This window comes from Ursus americanus, chromosome 1 (genome assembly GCF_024610735.1).
Source record: "Ursus americanus isolate L20-20 chromosome 1, mUrsAme1.1.p, whole genome shotgun sequence".
NCBI lineage: Eukaryota > Metazoa > Chordata > Mammalia > Carnivora > Ursidae > Ursus > Ursus americanus.
Genome location: NC_142127.1, coordinates 105,283,880 through 105,302,973, shown reverse-complemented (window position 1 = coordinate 105,302,973; position 19,094 = coordinate 105,283,880). Strand labels below are relative to the sequence as shown.

Sequence of the window (19,094 nt, the reverse complement as noted above, 5' to 3'; positions counted from 1 at the left end):
CCCGGGCACAGCGAGTGTGCCGTACTGTAAAGCGAGTAGCACACTGATAGACCAAAGCGTGTCTACCCTGCAGCCGGGAACCCACATGGTGTGGACAGATGGGGTCCCTGAGACAAGATGTGCCTGGCTTGAGGAGGTGACCCAGGCCCCCGTCGGGCCGGATGCACAAGCAGGGGTACGGCCCACCGCCCCCAGATCCCACCCTCCTCTCTCTGTCTCTGGAGTCCTCTTTCTCAGCATTTGGGGAACCTCTGTCTCCCTCCCTGGTGGGTTTCCCTTCGGCGGGGCAGAGGACCAGGAATGGAGGGACAGCAGCATCCTTGGCTTTGAGCCACCTGACGCTCCTGGCTAAGAGTCTTTGGAATCTGCTCCCAGTTCTGAGCCTGTCTGCCTGGATTCTCAAGACACAAACAATCCGTGAGCCCAACACTATCTCTGGGGTTTCTGTGAGTGTCTCAAAATGCTGACTGTGTAACACCACGAAGGTGATAGTGTTTAAAAAAAAAAAAAACAGACCTGGATCCTGGCTGAGGAAGCCCTGGGAGAGCCACTCTGCCACCCCCCCTCCTCCACGGGTCCCCAGGGCACCGGTGGCTCAGGAGGCACGCCAAGGGTTAACAGATCAGGGGAGGAAGAAGAGAAAACAAGTAAAGGAGGGAAAACCCGCCCAATTGGCCCTGAATGATTTCGTGCCACAGTCCTGCCTGCGCCTGTCTCTAGGGATGGCTCTCGCAGTGCACTTTGCTCCATTCCCAGCCTGGGAAAAGTGGTACTACAGAAAAAGGGGACTCGCTTCGAAGAGCAGCCCCGAGCCAGAGACCCCACTTCTCAGGAACCATCATGTCCCTGGGGGCAGCAGCACCATCGCTTTGAGGGTCTCTCTGAGCCTGAAATGATCTGGTCTGCCGATAGGCCCTCGGCTTTGGGAAGCCCACGGCTGGGGGGTTAAAGAGCTCATGGGCCACCCTTACGCTCGATGGGGAAAATGCCCCTTGCTCTCGTGTACTGGGGTGACTGCAAGCCACGCAGCACCTGGGGCCACCCCCCTCCCCCCGTCACCCCAAGAACGTGAGAACTCAGTCCACGTGGAGGGGCTTCCAGAAGGGTAATGGACATGCCACTGAAATCAGAGGGTGGGGGCGGGAAGGCAGTGTGTTTTCAGAGTTCTCTGAGGTTCTTTGGCGAGGGGACCACATTAGGAAATAGATTTCGAAAGAGAAAGAGAAACGTCCTCGGGCAGGGACAACCTGAGGTGGGGAATCATCTGATAAACAGTCACGTGGGGACACAGGACAGCGTCTCTGGAAAGTGGGGAGAAACTGAAGGTGCAGCACCCCCTGGCCCGCACGTCCTGCCGGTTACCAGAGATGCCCACGGCCTGAGTCACAGGACCGTGTGGGGGCTGTAAGATACACATCTCACGAAATGTATCATTTCGACCATTTTAAAGTATAAAATCCAGTGGCATTAAGTGCGCAGCTCTCACACTATTGTGCAAACATCATCACTATCTATTTCTAGAACTTCTTCATCACCCCCAACAGAAATCCCACACCCATGATGCAATCGTGTCCCAATTCCCCTCCTCCAGGCCCTGGCAGCCACGAATTCACTTTTGCCTCCTCTGGATTCTTTGTGTAGATGGACTCACACAATATTTGGTCTCTCGTGTCTGACTCTTTGACTTAGCCGCATGTTTGCAAGGTTCCTCCCTGTTGTGGCCAGAGTCCGATCTTCACTCTTTCCGGCTGAACAGCGCTCCCCTGCAGGGCTAGCCCACACTTTCCTTGTCCCTCAGCGGGCACACATTCAGATCGTTTTTACCTTGTGGCTGTTGTGAGGAGTGCTGCCCTAAACATTCTTTTAGGGGGTACAGCTGACGGGGAGTGACTGAGTCACACTGACTCCTGGAAGACGGACAGCTGCCAGTTATCAGAAACCCACTCCATCGCTTTGCGTAGAGGGAAACTGAGTCCCAGAGGGGCTATGACTTGCCTAAGCTACACACGACCATGGGCTGAGAGCAGGACAGCTCTCCACCCCAAGTTCAACCTCAGGAAAGTCCTGTTGACCCCTGGACACAAGACAAAGACTTTGCCCCACAACTTAACTTGGCAGCCGAGCCTGTTCCTACAAAGACAACAGGCTTTGGTTTCTGTCTAATTTCCCAAAATAGAAAAACGCCATGTAGAAGTTTACTAAGGGAAAGAACTCCATATGATTTATTCTGGAAACAGTGACTTCAATAAATTGCAAAATCCATTGTGGAGAGTCATGTTGGTTACAAGTCATCCCGGGCATCAAAAAGCCCTCGGAATGCAGGGAGCATTGCTCCCCATGTGCAGAATGAGGCAGGAGAAAACACGGGTGTGCACAGGGAGCCAGAAACGCACGCCAGTCCCACTCTTGCTCTGCTCACCCTCCCTTCCCCTTGTGCTGCTCAGAAAAAGTGAAATTATGTAATTAATATAAAATGATACTTGCTGTGTCTTTCCAAAGCTGTTCGCTACAAGCTGCTGCCCAAGACATTGGCTCAGAGGATCTGCACGGGGACACACATCTGCGGAAGGCGCCGGGAGGATGGAGTTTGTCATCTGGGAAAGTACCGTGCTATCACCACCCCGAGTTCTGCGCCTGCCAATGACGATGCCCTGTGAGAGGGACGATGTGGTGGCGTGGCTGCTCCCAGCACAGCCAGGCTGGTTCTGTGTGCCTTGCGAACCGTGGAGGTGGGAGGCTGAGATTCTCTTCTGGGGGCTGTCTCCAGATGAGCAGGGGCTTTTCATGTAGAATTTGGCTGTAGGGAAATCTCTACAGCATGAAATCCAGGAGAAGGACATAAATGCTGAGTTCCTGCTTGCTTGCATAAGCCCGGCAAACACGCTGAGCCCCGCTGGGCTCACGCTGGGACGTTCGTCCCCGCGACCTGCAGGGTGGACCCGCAAGCAGCTCCCCGGCCGCCCAGCCCGGATGCCCGGGAAGCCTGAGGCCAATGCACAGCTCTCTGCAGACAGTCTGCATGGTCCTTCCTCTTGCTTCCCTCCTCTGTCATGGGAGGGTCCTCCAAGTCACCCGGGGGAACCGGGCAGCCCAGGACAGCAGAGCCAACCCAGGCCGATCCGAGGGTCCCCACCCTGGTCTGGAGCAGGTGTCCACCCCTGACCACCTCTCAGGGACTCTGCTTTGGCCCCGGTGGCCTCCTGCCTGGGGCGTTGAGGCCAAAGAACTGAGGTGGGCTTGTTGGGTTTTTATGAAGGGTCATTTCTCTGGGAAGGCAGGCAGTGTGTGTATTCTGAGAAAGCATCTTCTTCTCCGTTGCTGAGGGCCCTGCGGGAAGGAGGGTCCACGTGCAGCAGGCAGCAGAGGGAGATCCGGCTCCAAGCCTGGATCCTTCTGTCTTCTTACTAAGGGGCCCCAAGCCCCCCCGTTGCCCCGTTCCTTGCACGAGTCTCCACACAGCCCGCCTCCTGCTCACGCCCTCGTGTAGCGTTTCGTGGTCCCTGCTGAAGAAGTTCCCTTGTCCGTGTTACAAACCACAGGCTGCTAGACTGATGTTTATGGAGTCTTTGGAGACCCAGGAGGTTAAACTGCTCAACAATGAGATTATAGGAAATTGTTCGGTTTTGAGATGTCATAAAACAAAAACAAATAAAGCATAACAGCAATATTTGAGAGGAGCCGATAATTAGATCACAGTCCTCACCTGCTGTGTGGTGTTTAATTAAAAGATACTCCCTCTAGCCTCAAAAAGCAGTCCAAGCGAGACTCTGGGAATTGGCCACACTTTAACATCCAACAAAATCGCCTCAAGGTCGTCCTGCCCCTAAAATGCTTCGCTGTGTGGCCCTCCTCACACCTCAGTGGCGCCACGAGACCGGCCTCGGCCGGCGGAATGCCACAGAACGCCAGCGTGCGCCCGGGGCTCAGCGTGCGGTCCCCACCCCTGCGGCTCTGGGTGGCCAGAGCCACTCGTGTTTCACGAGAGACAACAACACAAACAGGATACAGCAGATTCCCTGGGGTACAGGGTCTGTTTGGGACCCTTCAGTTCTAGCATCAAGGCAACAACTTTCTTAGAAAGTAGGAACGATGGGCAGCTAAGGAAACGGAGTTGCCCAGCAGAGGTGGGGGGTGGGGGGGCCTGGGTGCTTCCGGAACCCTGGGAACCCCTCCACCCGGAGAACCCTGAGACAGTGTGTTTATTCCCTGGGCGTGTTTGTGCTCTTGTCAGAACCTGATGATGGGCTTTTTGTTCATCTTTTATTCCTTACTATAAATGGAAACCTACCTGGGCCTCAGCTAATAATGGTAATAGTACAGGTGATCTCTCAGCTAGAGAGCACAAGAGGGAATGCAGGGCGTAGGGGCGGGTGGCAGAGGGCATGGCTGCAGAAAAAATGCTCACCAGGCAGAAAAAATGTGCAAAAGATCAAATCTTTCTCTCTCAGGCCCCCACCCCTGCACACAGACATCACGAAAGAGAGGAGAATCAATTTTGATGAGTTAGGAACCAACATATACGTAGCACGCGATTTGGAATGGTTTAAATGAGGGAAAATCAATCTTCAGTGAAGATACTGTTCATCTGTGCAACTCGATCCCATGAAAGAGACAGGTCTCAACTGGAGAAGGAAAAGCGTCTCTCCCAACCTCCTTCCCTTTCCAATTCGCAATAATCCAGGCATTTTCCAAAGCAACGAGAAGCACCTCACTATATTTATCAAGGAGGTCTCGTGAAGAGTGGGGTGTTCAGCTCACACAGCTTTCTGGAAGTCGGTAGAGATCTTGCTGACCCTGAAGGCTAGCTTGCCTTCCAGCCCTCCACTGAGCCAGACCTCTAACGAACAGGCACTTTGCACCCCCAGGTCCAAAAAGTCAAACAAGGCAAATGGCTTTTGACTTCTGATCCCTCTGCGCTCCCTGAGAGCCAAATCTACTTTAAGAACTGAGATTAAGGAAAGGAAATAGCAACTCAATCTTTATTTCTAGAGCTCTTGATTGAAGGAAGACGCTGCCTGCTTGCATTTTGACTTCCAGAATGTTAAATCAAAGTGGAACACACAAAGAAATCCACCGTGGCGGTAGATAGAGTCAGAGACTATAAACTATTGGCCTGTGTTTTCTTTTAGGGAGTTTGTTTATTTTACAAGCTGTCCCTTCTGGAACCCCACTTGCCTCTGAAGCAGGCAAAAAAAAAACAAAAAAAAACAAAAAAAACCCCTGAATCTCTTAAGAAGAGGGACACACTCAGAGAATTTAGCGGAAAATTTCGCGTGCCATTTTATTTGTATAGCGGTAGAAAAGCAGCATTAACAACAAAAGTGTGGACTTTTTTTTTTCTCCAAGGGGGAGTCAGAGAAAGGATCCCTATTCCTCCCCTCTCGAAGCAAAAAGCTAAAACCCTGCCCTAGGTGGTCCTGTGCTCAGCGGCCTGATGCTCTGGAAAGGCTTTGGCCGCGACCACACCACAATCCTCTGCTACGGGGCTGGGATTTAATGTTTGGTCACCGTCAAAGGGTTAATGAAAAGCAAAGCTTCTGCCCAAATCTTTCCTGCCAGTCAAACACCAGATCTGCACGTTCAGAAAAACAAATGTGCACTCTCTCTGTCAGAAGGAAACAGTAGGAAATATGAATCTAATGCCTGACAGCATAACGAAATTTGCAATTCTCCCCCAAAAGATGCAGAGGACTACATTTTTAAAAGCCTGGGTGTGAGCTAAACAGGAAAAGTATTTTCCAGAAGAGCTGACTTCGATAACTGAAAGCTCTCTGGGTTATCCTTCATTTAACTGATGGGGAAATTGTGACCTACACAAAGGGGGGGGGGGTCTGCCAATTTTAAACGTATGGATCTTGGGATTTGAGAAGTCAAGTTACAGCACTACAGCTGGGCCATCTGAATTTTCCCCTGGTCAAGTAACAAAGGAAAGCGTGCAGGGATGGGAAACGGGTGCTAAACAACAGATCCACAGACCCCGCGCACGGAGCTCTCTCAACCACCGATTTCTTACACATAATCACAGGCTCATGTTATTCTGAACAATCGAGCTGTAGGAAAAACAATGCAGACATGTGAAGCATGTAAAACACTGTTTTGGTTCAAAACGACTCTATTTTCAATTAACCACTAAAAATTTCTCTCAGGTTGGAATAAGGTTACATGCTGGCTTTTCCAGTTCCTGACTCAAGTCTCCTTGAGCACGACCACCATTAGTAATCACTGAAGACAAATCCCATTGTGACCTAGTTGACATCACCATGAAAATCACATCATTAATGTCACTGTATCCCATTCCAAAACAAACATTAAATTAAGGCACATTTAATATAACTAAATTGCATTCAAAGGTTTACTACTGAACCAAACACAAAAGACATTCCCAGGACAAACAAATATTACTTTCAAATAACCATGACTGAGTTTAGGGTTTGATCTTGATCTCTCGATATCCCCCCCCCACCCGCGCATGTATGGTTCTAAATACTAAAACTTTAATCTCTACACCTCTTGGTGAATAATTTTTACAAACCGTGGGTTTTAGAATTGTGTGTGTGTTTCATACATGTCAGTGTAGGTTTAGTATCTTAAAAGCAAGTGTTGGGTCAGTTTCAGGTAAATATTTCTTAAAATTTCTTTGAAAAATATTTTGTTTCTTAGTATAGGAAAAAATGTATTAATAGGTATTTCTTCTCTCAGATTTCTGGGATTCTACTCTGTTTAAGCATAAGAAGGAACCACCTTTAATTATATAGTGGAAATATTTTGAGATTCCTCATATTTTGAAAAGAAGTGCAAAATGCAAATGATATCAGGAAAAAAAGTGGATTTGGGCTCAAACCACATTTTTAGTTTATTACTCTGAGATGAGGCATAATAATTCCTTATGTAATTTGCTTGTTTGAATATAGAAAAAAGTTTAAATTCTCGTGGCATATCTTTCCTTTTTATTTTGAGATAACTGTTGATTCATAGGAAGTTGTAAGAAATCATGCACAGAGAGTCTCTTATACTCTTTACTCAGTTTCCCCCACTGGTAACATCTTGCAAAACTGTAATGCACAGTCACAACTGGGAAATTAACACTGATACAATCTCCAGAACTTACTCGGATTTCACCCGTTTTAAGTGTCCTATGTGTGTGGGTGGGTGTTTCATTCTGTACAATTTTCTCACACGTGTAGACTCAGGTGACCATGCAGAGTATCTTTTTAAACAGTTTCTGATTATAGCATTCTATCTTGGCTTTACTTTTGAACGCATCCTGTCTGTTTCTCCTAGATTCCGCTTCTCCTTTATGGCTGCTTCTTGGCTACAGTAACTGATTCACCTCTTCTTTGAGTTTTATTGCCTCATTCGTGAACTCTTTGCTGGCGGAGAACTTTGCATTTGGTTTGCTTTTTGCAGCACATTTATCCTTTCCCAGGAAAAGACACAAACATAAACAGACATTCCAGCACGCATTCACAGAGTTTTTAAAGACACCAGTGAGAATAGATTAATATAAATACTAAGCTTAAAAACTGTCATAAAAGTTCAGCCTTTAAAATTGCCTTATTAAAATATTTGTTTTTTTTAAAGCCCAGATTTAAACTAAAGTTATGAGTTACAGTGCTCTGCTCAGAAAGAGTTTACTTTATGGTCTTTTTTGCGAGGCAAGAGGAATCTGGCATCTGAGCTGTCCATCCAGGATATAGTGAAGCAAGGATGATGGAAACTCAATTCTTTCAGGCTCAAGACTTGTCTGAAAATAGTACAGTCTTCAGAAAACCTCAATAAAGTACTATATTTCAAATGACCTCAAACAGCCACTCTCAAAGTCCCATCCCTCCAGCCCCTGTGCGGGCCAGATGCGTACCAAGACTTCTTCATGCAAGGTTGAAGGAATAACCACAGGCACTTAAAGAACAATATACCCACATCACAGAGGTCAGCTCCCTCTATTGGATCCTATTGGCAGATATTTTAGAACAAAACAGTACTTGTATTTCAGGTAGCTCAGTCTTTCATTCCTCTTCTTCTGATCAATCAAAATCTCTCCTGGAATCCTGCATGGACATTCCGAATGGGAATCAATTTGCTTTGGAGACCAGCTAGCATTCCCAATATAGCAGTTAACAAACGCCTTCAAGAAAGCGTTCAGGAGGGAGGAACGGGCTTACACACTTTAGGAAGTGAGAGGGTCATACTCTGTTCTCCAAAGCTCCAAACTAAAAATTCTCAAGGAAAAAAAAAAAAAAAAAAAAAAACACCCTACTGAAAATCTGTGCCCATTGCAGGAGTCAGGGAAGATGTTTTCTTTAACGACAAAGCAGAGAATAGGAAAAATGTCTGATAATCGTCCCTTTCCCCCAAGCCAGGTGCCCCTGACCCTGTCTGTTCCTAAAGCTTCGGCGTTTAACAAGACTAAAAACTTCTCTTGAGATTTTTCCAATTAGATGAACCCAGCTGACTGTCCAAAGACGCCTGATTTATTGTATATTTGTATGTTTAAATACCAGACCAAAGAAGAAAGTCAGGATAAATATTAGCACCAGCTGAAGACCATTTCCTGTGCTCCCCTTTCTATCAAGGGACGATTCAGGCTTTCTGTGGTGGCTGGTCATCTGCGTACAGCTTTTTTCATATATGTGCAAACATCTCCGATTGAGACATGAAAATCACCCACAATTTACTGAAAGTTCTAGAAATTCTTTGCGGATACATATAACTAACATTTCTTAAAAATATTACAAGTAACAACTTAGCAACATTTTCAGGAAGTCAAACCAATCATGATTGTATTTATATTCACAGAGAGTAATGTGATAAAAACAAACAAGCAAAAGAAAAAAAAATGTTTGCCCAACATGCCTGATAAGTAAAAGCAAGGTGTGTCCAGAAATATTGGTGCGTCAAAAACGTCCGCATCTCCCTTCTCTTCTCGCAGAGAACCGTTATCTATCTACCTAAAGAAACTGGCTTACTGGAATTAGTTATATTCAAGTATGTCAAAATAAAAATAAATAGGCCCCCATAGAGATCGGTTGTTCTCCAGCAGAATGTGTTATCTGTTATATTGTAAGGATTTTTCCCAAAAAATTCTCAACACTTATAATAAATAAACTATCGCCTTTTATTTTTATATGATCTTTACTTGTGATCTATGTCTGATTCTCTAAGTTCGAGGAATGCAATTATTTTAAAATGAATTTTAAATGGTCCTACTAAATTCTGCATTAAGGTTATATCTCCTGGTATTTGTTTTCAATAATTTTCTGGAGGGAGGTCTTAATGATAATGCTGTTGACATTTTCCTTAAACAAAGTTATACATGTATGTTTTACAAAGATGACATTCCTCATCTGTTTGTCCTTACTTCAGATGTGCTGTAAACTATGGATGGTATAAAGGGTAAATGGAATTAACTAATGGAAGCTCATAATTTAGGCAGCAAAACCCAGAATTAATGTATTATCCCCCTGTAGCATTTTACTACTCAGCCAATCCAAACTTTCTTTCCTAGAGAAATATGTGATTGAGATACTTTCCATCTGTTTGTGACAAAGATAGGAGAAGATTCCCAAAAGTTATTGCTGCTAAAAATTCTTTCTTAAAACCCTATAAAACAATCATTATCTTAAGGGGGGCAATTTCATCAAAAGCCTTTTCAGTGGCACAGAAATAAAAACTTAAAAAAGAAATTCACCTGTGCTAGATCAGCCTTTTGTGACCACAGCAAAAACATTGGCAGATATTACAGAACCGCATAAAAAAGAAGTAGATATGTTTGGGAGAGCGGGCGGGGGCACGCTCTGGATTCATCTAAATTCCTTCTGTGTGAAGTAGACTTATAAAAACATCGCAAGATGAGCAAGAAACTAAAGCATACTAAGCAGTAAGGATCTGTACCACCACCACCCCCCCCAACATATCTCGCACCTTCCCATTGCCCTGGAGAGCCCTTGGAAGGGAGATGCCCACCAGCCCCACAAAGCCTTCTGGAATGGAAGGCACCTCGGGAGTTAGAGTTTGTCTAGACGGACTTCCAAGGTGTCGGTGAAAGGGAGCTGGTGCAGGGCGCCCTCAGCGCTCTTCCAGAGCAAACCAGAGTTTCCAAATGCTCTCAGCAGCTGTGTCCCCTTCGCCTTCTCCCGTGCAGGGAGACGGGCCCGCACTGCCTCCCCTTCCAGCAAACCTGTTTCCCAGCCTGGACCCCTCGCGCTCTCCTGCGGGGCCAGGCGCCGGGAGGCAGCGCTGGCTGAGCCCCCTCCCAGACTCCAGGTTCAAGGCTGGAACTAGCTCCCAGCTCCGAGATCCGTCCACCTGCCTGCGGGCAGGGGGTTGCGGAGTCCCAGGGTGTGCTCCCGGCCTAGGCGCCCTGGTCTCCACGCCTCAGCCCCGGCCCTGTGTCCCGCGCTCCCGGCGCAGGGCCGACCCAGGCTCTCCCGCTGCAGTGGCCCCGGAGTCACCAGCGCAGGACAGTGTCCTCCCGCCCTCCCCAAGGGAAAGCTGGCCGCTGGCCCGCTCCTGTGCGGCCACCGGGCCCGCCAGGGCGCCGACGGCTGAGGTTCTGAAGCGCGGGCCGGGAGGCCCTGTTTGAGCCGTCCGCGAAAACTGAGCGTCCTCACGACGAACGCGCTCTGCCGCTTCCCGGGAAGAGGGTAAAGTTGCAGCCAGGCGCAACCCGGCTCGGGCAGCCTCCCGGGAGGCCTTGGCTCCGGAGGACGCAAAGGGCAGTGGCTTTCCATCTCTCTGCCCCTGCGGGCTGCCGGCCGTTCTTCCGATGCCCGCTTTCCCGACAGTCACCCACCGGCGCCCACTGCAGCAGCAAGGATGGAAAGTACGGCTGGCTGCCACCGGTCCCCCGCTCTCGACTGACACTCAGCAGGGAAGCTTGCAAAAGGCCCCATGGGTGCCCCTGGGACATGGGAGCTTCCCAACCGACCCCCTTCTGCTGCTGCGAGGAAAAACGCACCCCAACCACGCCGCCGCGGCCCGCAGGGCCTCCACGAGGAGGGATGCGCGGGCCGGGCCGCGCGCCCCCCGCTGCGGCGGGCGACGGTCGCGCGCGCAGCACCTACCCTGGCGCGCGGGTCCGGACGTGGGTGGCGCGGCGCTAGTGGGAGGCGGACATGGACCACGCGCCCTCCATGCGCCACACGGAGAAGGCGTAGCTGAGGCGCTCGTGGGCCACGTAGCTGCAGCTGGTCATCTTATTGTCCATCTCGTCGCTCTGCAGGACCTGGTAGAGGAAGTCTATGTACCTGGCGGCCAGCTTGAGCGTCTGGATCTTGCTGAGCTTGTCCGAGGGCAGCGTGGGGATGATCTTGCGCAGCGCCGCGAAGGCCTCGTTGAGCGACTGGGTGCGCTGGCGCTCGCGCACGTTGGCCAGGATACGCTGGCTCTGCAGCTCTTCGAAGGACTGCGCGCTCGGGCTGCCCTTCTTGCCGCGCTTGCCCGGGGTCGGGCTGCCATCTTCGCTCGACTTCTTGCTGTAGCGCCGCTTCCGGCCAAAGCGCTTGGGCTGCCTCTCGAGCTCCTCCTCGCTGGTGCCCAGACTGTCCACGGGGGACACGGGCGAGCTGGAGCCCTCCTCCATGGCGCCCGCCCGGCGCGCTTGGGGCTGGGGGCGCCGGGCGCCGAGCGCGCGCCGCTGGCCAAGCCCGCGGACGCCGAGCACACGCTCTCCGAGTTTCTCGAAAGGCTCTGATTTCAAGGCCGGCTTGTGCAAAACCGAGGTCTCCGGGAGAGGAAGTTATTCTAACTTTTTTGGAAACTCTAGCCGGGCTGGGTTGCTAAATAGTTGTCAGGAGCGAGGGCGGCGCGCTGATTGGCCGCGGCGGCCGGGGGCAGGACGAGTTCTGGGGCCTTCGCCGGCCGCCCCCGCCCCCCGGCGCGGCACTTTCAGTTTTGCCTCCCCCTTCGGCCCCGGCCGCGGCGGGCACCCCGGAGGCCGGGCCCTCGCGCGCCGCCCGCGCCCTCACCCGGGAATCTGACCACTCTCCGATCGCCCGGCGCCCTGGGCATTGCCGACCTGCTTTGTCTGCTCCTTAACTTGGAGATCGGGCCCCGCCAGGCTGCAGGATCTCGCTGGGGCGCGAGGGGCGCGAGGGGCGCGAGGGGCGCGGGAGCCGAGTCCTACCCTAGATGCGCTTCCAGGAGGTGAGGACGAGGCGGGGAGCCCCGGGCGTGCTTCGGCCTGTGTGTTCCTTGGCTGCCCCCCGGGAGCGCCGCGAGTCCGCGCTGCGGCCCGCACACTCAGTGTGGGGTGGAAAACGCATTCGGGCAGGGGTCCCAGCGCACGGACCACAGGCGTGCGGACACTCGGGTGCCCTCCGAGACGCCGCTGCCCACGCACGCGCCGCGGGGATCAGTGCACACGCGCCGGCTCTGCCCAGGCTTCGTGTTGGGTGGCCTTTCTCACCCCCAGCTTTCTGGGGATCCCGGCCCCGACGCCCTTTGCAGACCTTCCTTCTAAGTGCTTTCAAACTTGAGCGCCACAGCGAGCCTCTGCGGGAGCGCCGGTGCCCACTGCGCCCACCTGCTCGGCCCTGCCTGGGATGCCGGGTACCGGGCGGGGACGACCGCCAGACCCCCGGTGCGGGACCCCAGCCTCTGCGCTCCCCCTCCGCGTCGCCAGTGGGCAGTGGCCCGGAGGGCAGTCTGGAGAGCTGGGCGCCTGCAGGCAGGAGGGCGCGGGGCGGCGGGAGCTCTGGGCCTGGCCTCGGAGGGCGACACCGCGGACCCCGGCCCCGCGCCATCTGGACGCCGAGCGCGGGCGCGTTTGAAGTGGTTGGGGGGGGGGGCTCTTTGTTCGCCAGGCTGCTCTGGCTCGGGGCCTGGAGGTGGTTTACGGCTTTGATGCCTTTGAACCTATTCCCAGGTGACCCGGGCTCAATTAGGTCCGGGCCTGAGCCCGGCTGTCAGGCAAGCCGCGTGATCAAGGGCGGGTGGGCCCTTTTATTGAAGTTGAACTCGGGGCCGGCGGAGCGCTCGGCCTCCGCTGCTCCTCGGCGGCCAGGCGGGCCGCGACCACCGCGTTAGGAAACCCGCGGGCGGCGATGCGCGGGCCCTGGCCGCTCAAGGGGGACATCCCCCCAGCAGTGAGCGGAGCAGAGGTCTGGGAGGAGCAGGCCCTCACACGGCGGTGGCCACGTAACAGCGCTGTTTGCAGTTTCTAACCGACCCGCGGGCTTCAGGATCCTATGACTAAAGGGCCCTGCCAAGTCACCGCGCCCAGCCCCACCCCGCCCGGCCGCCCCCTTCCCCTGCTCTGAGAAGGCTCGAGGTTTATCCGGCTTTCTATATCCTCCTCCAGACTTCGAAAATAAATGTAAAGAACGATGGAGACAGCGAGGGAAGCCTGCTTCCCAGCCGTCCTGCCGGCCTGGGGCACAGCCTTTCCTGGGCTTCCCGCGTCCGGAGGGCCTGCTCCCTCCCAGACACGTCTTGGACCCTGTGTCTGGCTCGGGGCGGGACAGCAGCTATTTACTGCTCTTTCACCAGCTCCGTGTGTCCTTTAGCATGGGGACTTCGAAGACCCAGACTCCCACCTTGGCCCAGCTTAAATGCGTGCAGTGACACTCTCTCCCCGAAGTGGAGGGCATTTAGGGAGGCTCCCCCCCACCCCCCCCATCTCTGTCTCTCCTGATGATGGGCAGCGGAACACTTTCTGGAAGTCAGGTCTGAAAACCGGTCATTTGCCCAAATTACAGCAATAACACTGGCAGGGCAGAGGCAAACGGACAAAATCTAACATTTAAGCCACACATCCCAGACAGACAAGAGTCTCCTTTAAAAAATCCCCTTTAACATTTCCCCCTGAAAAATTGCTCAGGAGGGCATATGACAAGCCTTCTTGGTAATGGTTCTACCATTTCACGTCTAATGTTACCAAAACAGTTCCTCTCCATGAATGGGGTGGGTGGGCGCCCACATCTTTCTTCTGTTCCTTCTGGAATTGCAGGGCATGGAAGCCAGGATGACCTTTCTCAGACTGTGGCAGCCGGTGTGTAAGAACGCTCTCACGGGATGTGTAGGGGAGAGAGGGCCATCCACTCTGCCCTGTCCTTTAGTTGGGGGTGGGGGGATGTGTTTGGTTTTGCTCGGGACACAGTGTGTGGTCCCTGGATGTCTGTAGAGTTCGGGCATGAGCATCAGTTTTCAGGAGTAGGCACGGCAGCAGCTCCTTGATTCCAGGGCGCTTCTGGAACCACGGTGTTCCTGGTGCAGTGAGGCCCCAGCCCGAGTGCTGCTGTGTGATCTGGACGTCAGCTCTGCCTGGAGCCCGTTTACTCAGCTCACGGCAACTTTATCACGTCCTCTAATAAGTAGCTTCCTGGGTGGAGCTGCCAGCGTGGGCTGTTCTCTGCAAAGGAACCCTGCCTGAGACCCCGCCTCCGGACTGGGGGCTAGAAGGTGCACAGCAGGGCTCTCCCCAAGATGGGCTGCTTCCTGACATCACTGGAGTTTGCTTGCAACGTGGACTAACACCGGCCTTTGACACACTTTGATGCCTTTAAGGTCAAATCAAAGTTGTTCTTGCAACAAACTCATATTACGATTCTTTTGACTTGGAATATATACCAAATTTCAGTAAAAACAACAGTGGGAAGAGCAACCACGGCATAAATACAATGGGAGAGAAAGCACAGGGTGCAGGGGTCTGGGACGCAAGTCAGGCTCTTCTGCATGAACTTTGTTTTGTAGATTTGACTTTGGAGTCATACAAAAGTTTTACGTAATTATTTAAAAACTCAATCAAAATGAAAAAAATACCCCAAAAGTCAAAAGCAGAATGAGACAACATACCTAATTTCGTATCACCTCCGTGGCTTCCCCAGTACACAGGAATCACTGAAGAGAGTCATAAACACTGTAATTTGACTCACTGCAAAGGCAAAGGAGCTGCAAAAAAAAAAAAAAAAAAAAAGACTTCAACCCTTCTCAACATTCATGTTTCTAGTAACAATATTGCTATTGTCATTCTGAAACTGTGTGCTAACCCAAGTCAGTTACTATGTTTCTGTCTTTGGGAATCAAGATTTCTAGCCCAGAAGAAAAGAGATACAAATATGAAAGGAAAGAAAGCAAGAGAGTGTCATTCTAAATTTGTTGGGAAAATCAGTATAAACCCGTGATGTATTTTCTCTTAAGCAGTGTATTTCCTGGCCCTGACCCCTAGAAAGACCTAGAAACTTTGATCGATCCCGTGGCAAGCAGCACCACAAGTGTTCAGACTGCGTTCTCTTCTGGAAGAAATGGCCACCTTCAGGTCCAGGGAAAACGTGCAGAGATAAGCCTGGAGCATCTTCCTTGCCTCGAAGCAAGGAACTGGCCAGGCACTGCTGAGTCATAGCAGGACGGGAGAACGCCCTGCAGCCTGCCTCCACCGGTAGAGGCGGTGCCAGGGAAATGTCGATCAGAACAGAACTGGATGTGGAACAGAAGTGGATGGAAACACATCAGATGGTAAAAATCCGTGAGTATCTAATGTTAATCGAATAAAAAACTTCCTGGTCATCGTAGGCTGATGATGGGAAATTGAGTCATGATTCTGAAAACTGGTAAGTAAAGGGAAAGAGGCAAGCACACAACCAGCCTTCCCTTCCAAATTATACATCAAAGTTGGAGGAGAGTTGAGGAAATGTCTTGCTCTGCAGATGGACTCCAGATAATAAATGAGGGCGAAACGGCAGGATTACATCACCGTTCTGCAAACCTCGTCCGTGCTAACTAACAGGAGGGATTCCTACCAAATCACTGGCCTCTGGACTTGGCAGCCAGTCCCAGGAAATCCAGCACAGACACCGGACGAGTTAAATGGTGCCATGCGGATGCAATCAGATCTGGTTCTCCCGTTCTCGGAACCCCAAAAGGGCTCATTTCACTTTTTGTAAAAGTTGTCTTGACCGTGTTCTGGAAGGCTGTCCAGACTGGCAGTGATAATGCCCTGTCACTGCTCTGACCTCCTGTCCTGGGGCTTGGGCTTACTCCTCCCCTGTCACTCAGGCTTCTGGCAGCTCCTCCCCACATATGGACTCATGCACGAGCCTACCTGAAACTGTCTGCCCTGGGACAGCCACACGGTTGACTCTCTCGAAGGTTGCAAGTTGGTCTCATTTCTGTTGTCACATTACAAACCACAGTGTAAAACAGCACCCGTTTCCTTTCCTCCCAGTCAAAGAGGGTGGTAGATTGTGCTGTGTTCAGCCGGGTGGGTTTTTGTCAGTCCTGCCTGGTGTCGCTCCCGTGCCAGCAGTACCCTCGGGGCTCCAGCCTGAGATGGTCTCAGTAACAGATCTGGTCGGGAGGCTGTGAGCGAGCCAGCACATCTCAGCCCTCCTCCGTGTGGCTTCTCCAGCTGGCCGGCTTCCGCTCATTCTCACAGTGGGTTCAGGACTCTGACCACAGTACTCTCAAGCCTTTGCCTGTATGGAGTTTGCTGATCTCCCCTGAGCTAATGCAAATCACACGGCCAAGCCCAGATTCAAGAGTTTGACACTGAAGAGTTGATTGGCAGCTCTCTGTGTGTATATGTGTGTGTGTGCATGCACGGTTGTGCATGTGTGTGTGCCAATAGTATGGATGTGTGTGTGTGTCGGTAAGACCTGTGTAGTTGTGTGTGCGTGTGTGCACGCTGGTGAAGGGACCTGTTGTCACTTGTAGACTTACTTTAGGATGATCAGCTGGGGCCCAGTCATATTTGGGGGGACCCCGGTATTTGCCAGGGTTTTCTTGTGACTGGCACTATCTCCAGAGAGGAACTCTTGCACATCTGCCCTGGAGCGTCAGCCTGGCCTCCGGGGTCCTGGCACCCAGGGAGGAAAATGGCCCACAAGGAGCACTCACCGTTCAGAATGTGGATTTCCACACAGTACGGGCTTTCCCATTTCCTCCTCTCTCAGCACTGCCTGGCACCCCCATCTGAACCCTCTCTGGCTCAAATTCTCCAAGGTAACATCCAGCTCCTTCCAGGCTTGCACCTGGCCTCTTTGTGATGGGGGAGGGGATGAGGCATGCATCTGCTCTTGACGTTGGCGGAGAGGTGGGGGTACTTCTGCATAGGACTCGGCCAGCTTGCTGTCAGGGCCATGCCCCCGACCTGCACTCTGGCCCCCAGTCCTCCACTGTCCACTGAGTCACATGCCAATCCTCCACCCTCCTTCCACCTGCCCAAGCATGCTTGCTGTGGACTTCTCCCCTGTTTCCTCTGAGATCTGGGTTTTTGCCTTTTGTGTTCTTTTAGCCCAATTTAGATGAATTTAAGGGAGAGAGCAGAAATAAATGCATATGTGCAAGCCGTCATTTTCAGTTGGAAACCGCTGGAGATCATTGTTTAGAAGCTGAATGCAAGTGCAGAGAGCAGGAGGCAGCTCGGCCCTCTTCCTGCGCACCTTGCAGGGCCCCAGGGGGGCTTGGTGGCGGGTTGCCCTATGCCCGCCTCCGTCTCTGCAGCTCTGGCGGGTAACGGTTCCCTGCTGATCCCTCAGGGTAGGAGACCCAATGGCCCACAGAGGGCTGGGGCCAGAAGTGAAACCCTACCTAGTGACCTAGGAACCCAGACTGTGAAAGCTAGCCCCCTTCTCCCGTTCTATTGCACTGACAGGCCTTCATGTGCCTGGTGGTGCTGGGTCCCCCGCAAGCCTGCCTCCTCGTCCTCCTCCACCAGGAGCAACTCGTGGATCACCCAGTGTTGTTCTAGCAGTGGCTGGATTTAATTTAGCTTAACTTTAATTCATGAACCAGGAAGGCATGCTTTCTACCCCCCAACCCCCCTGCAAGAAATGCAACACATATATGCAAGTCCTGATTACCCAAATGGAAACCTTATTTCCATTGTTTAATATAATTTGAATAGAAGTTTGCTCAAATAGTTTAAGCTCTTCCCGCCCGCCCTGTTTGTTTTTAATCTTCAAATTTGTCATTCACATCTGCCCTCTCCTCTCCTCCCCCACCCCCACCTCCAGCCTCTCCTCTTCAAAGTTCACACTTTCAAATGGAGACCAGCAGATGCTGTGGACTGGCGGGTGGAAAGAGAACGGGACTCTTCGTGGACGTCTCCCCTTACCGGGTACTCTGGTTCAACCCTCGTAAGAACACAGACTGTGTACTGTGGGAAGAAATTAATTGAAGACAGGAGATTATTAATACAGAGCCTTTTAATTAATTAATTAACATAGTGCTAAGAAGTGGAGTAGAGTACGAGCCCCTAAACAGATATTCCACAATGTAGCCACTTGAGGGATATGGAAGAGTATGAACCAGACTGTGGAGAAGCTTGGAGATGGAGACCGGTGGGTGTGGGGTGCTGGGAAAGACATCAGCAAAGGCAGAGTAAACCTACCATCAGAGGACAGAGAAGAGCATTCAGACAAAGAGACAAAAATGTGTCATGACCTCCAAGGGTGAAATGCAATGGTGTCCCTGCAGTGGGGTGGTCCCTGTGGCTGGGAGCTCAGGGGCTCAGTGGCCAGCACTCTGTTGTCTGCAGGTTACAAAAATACACCCCAAACCTGCTTAACCAAACAAAACAAAAAGGAATCTGTTGGTTCGCCACTTAAGAAGCTCAGGCTCAGGCTGGCTTCAGGCTTAGCTGGATCCAGCAGTTTCAGGGCTGTTGTGTCTCTTTTCTCCTTCTCCATCTTTCAGCTCTGTTTCCCTCTATGTGTGAAGCTCACTCTCTCGGTACAAGAGGCTCTGAAGATGACAGGCACTACCGGGTCATACCCTCCAGGGACAGCAATGCTAATTGAATAGAGCTTTCTCCTCTAGATCCGGCAGACATGTCAGGCACAGAACCCTGACTGGCTGGACTTCTCCATATGTCCTGGGGCCCAAGGGCCCTATTCAACCAGCTGGGTTATATGGCTGCTTTCATGATGGGATGGGACCGGAAAGGCAGGCTGGGGCCCTAAAGGTGGGGAAGTTCCCACTGGAAGATCTGTTGGATGAACAAGGAATGTTCACTGTGGTGCGTGGAGGCACCACAGGGAAAGGTTGAGGCCAGGCTCTCAGGGGTCTTATAGGACAAGTTACTGAGCTTATATTTCCTTGTGGAGGCAATGGGAACCAAAGGAGAGTTCTAAGAAAAGAAGTGATGACCAACTTTT

At 51.7% G+C, this 19,094-nt stretch overlaps 1 protein-coding gene across 2 annotated transcripts in view; it reads right to left on the bottom strand.

Moving 5' to 3' along the window:
- The window catches only part of TWIST2 (twist family bHLH transcription factor 2), a 49,418-nt gene extending 37,682 nt beyond the window's left edge, over window positions 1-11,736 (bottom strand). The window contains exon 1 of one of the 2 annotated variants that reach the window (XM_045794204.2): window positions 11,064-11,736. In XM_045794204.2, the coding sequence (XP_045650160.1) occupies window positions 11,099-11,581 (483 nt within the window). In that variant the 5' untranslated portion in view covers window positions 11,582-11,736 and the 3' untranslated portion in view covers window positions 11,064-11,098. The remainder of the gene's footprint in view (window positions 1-11,063) is intronic. The other variant, XM_045794205.2, reaches the window with a different exon arrangement.
- Between the last annotated feature and the right edge of the window lie 7,358 nt (window positions 11,737-19,094).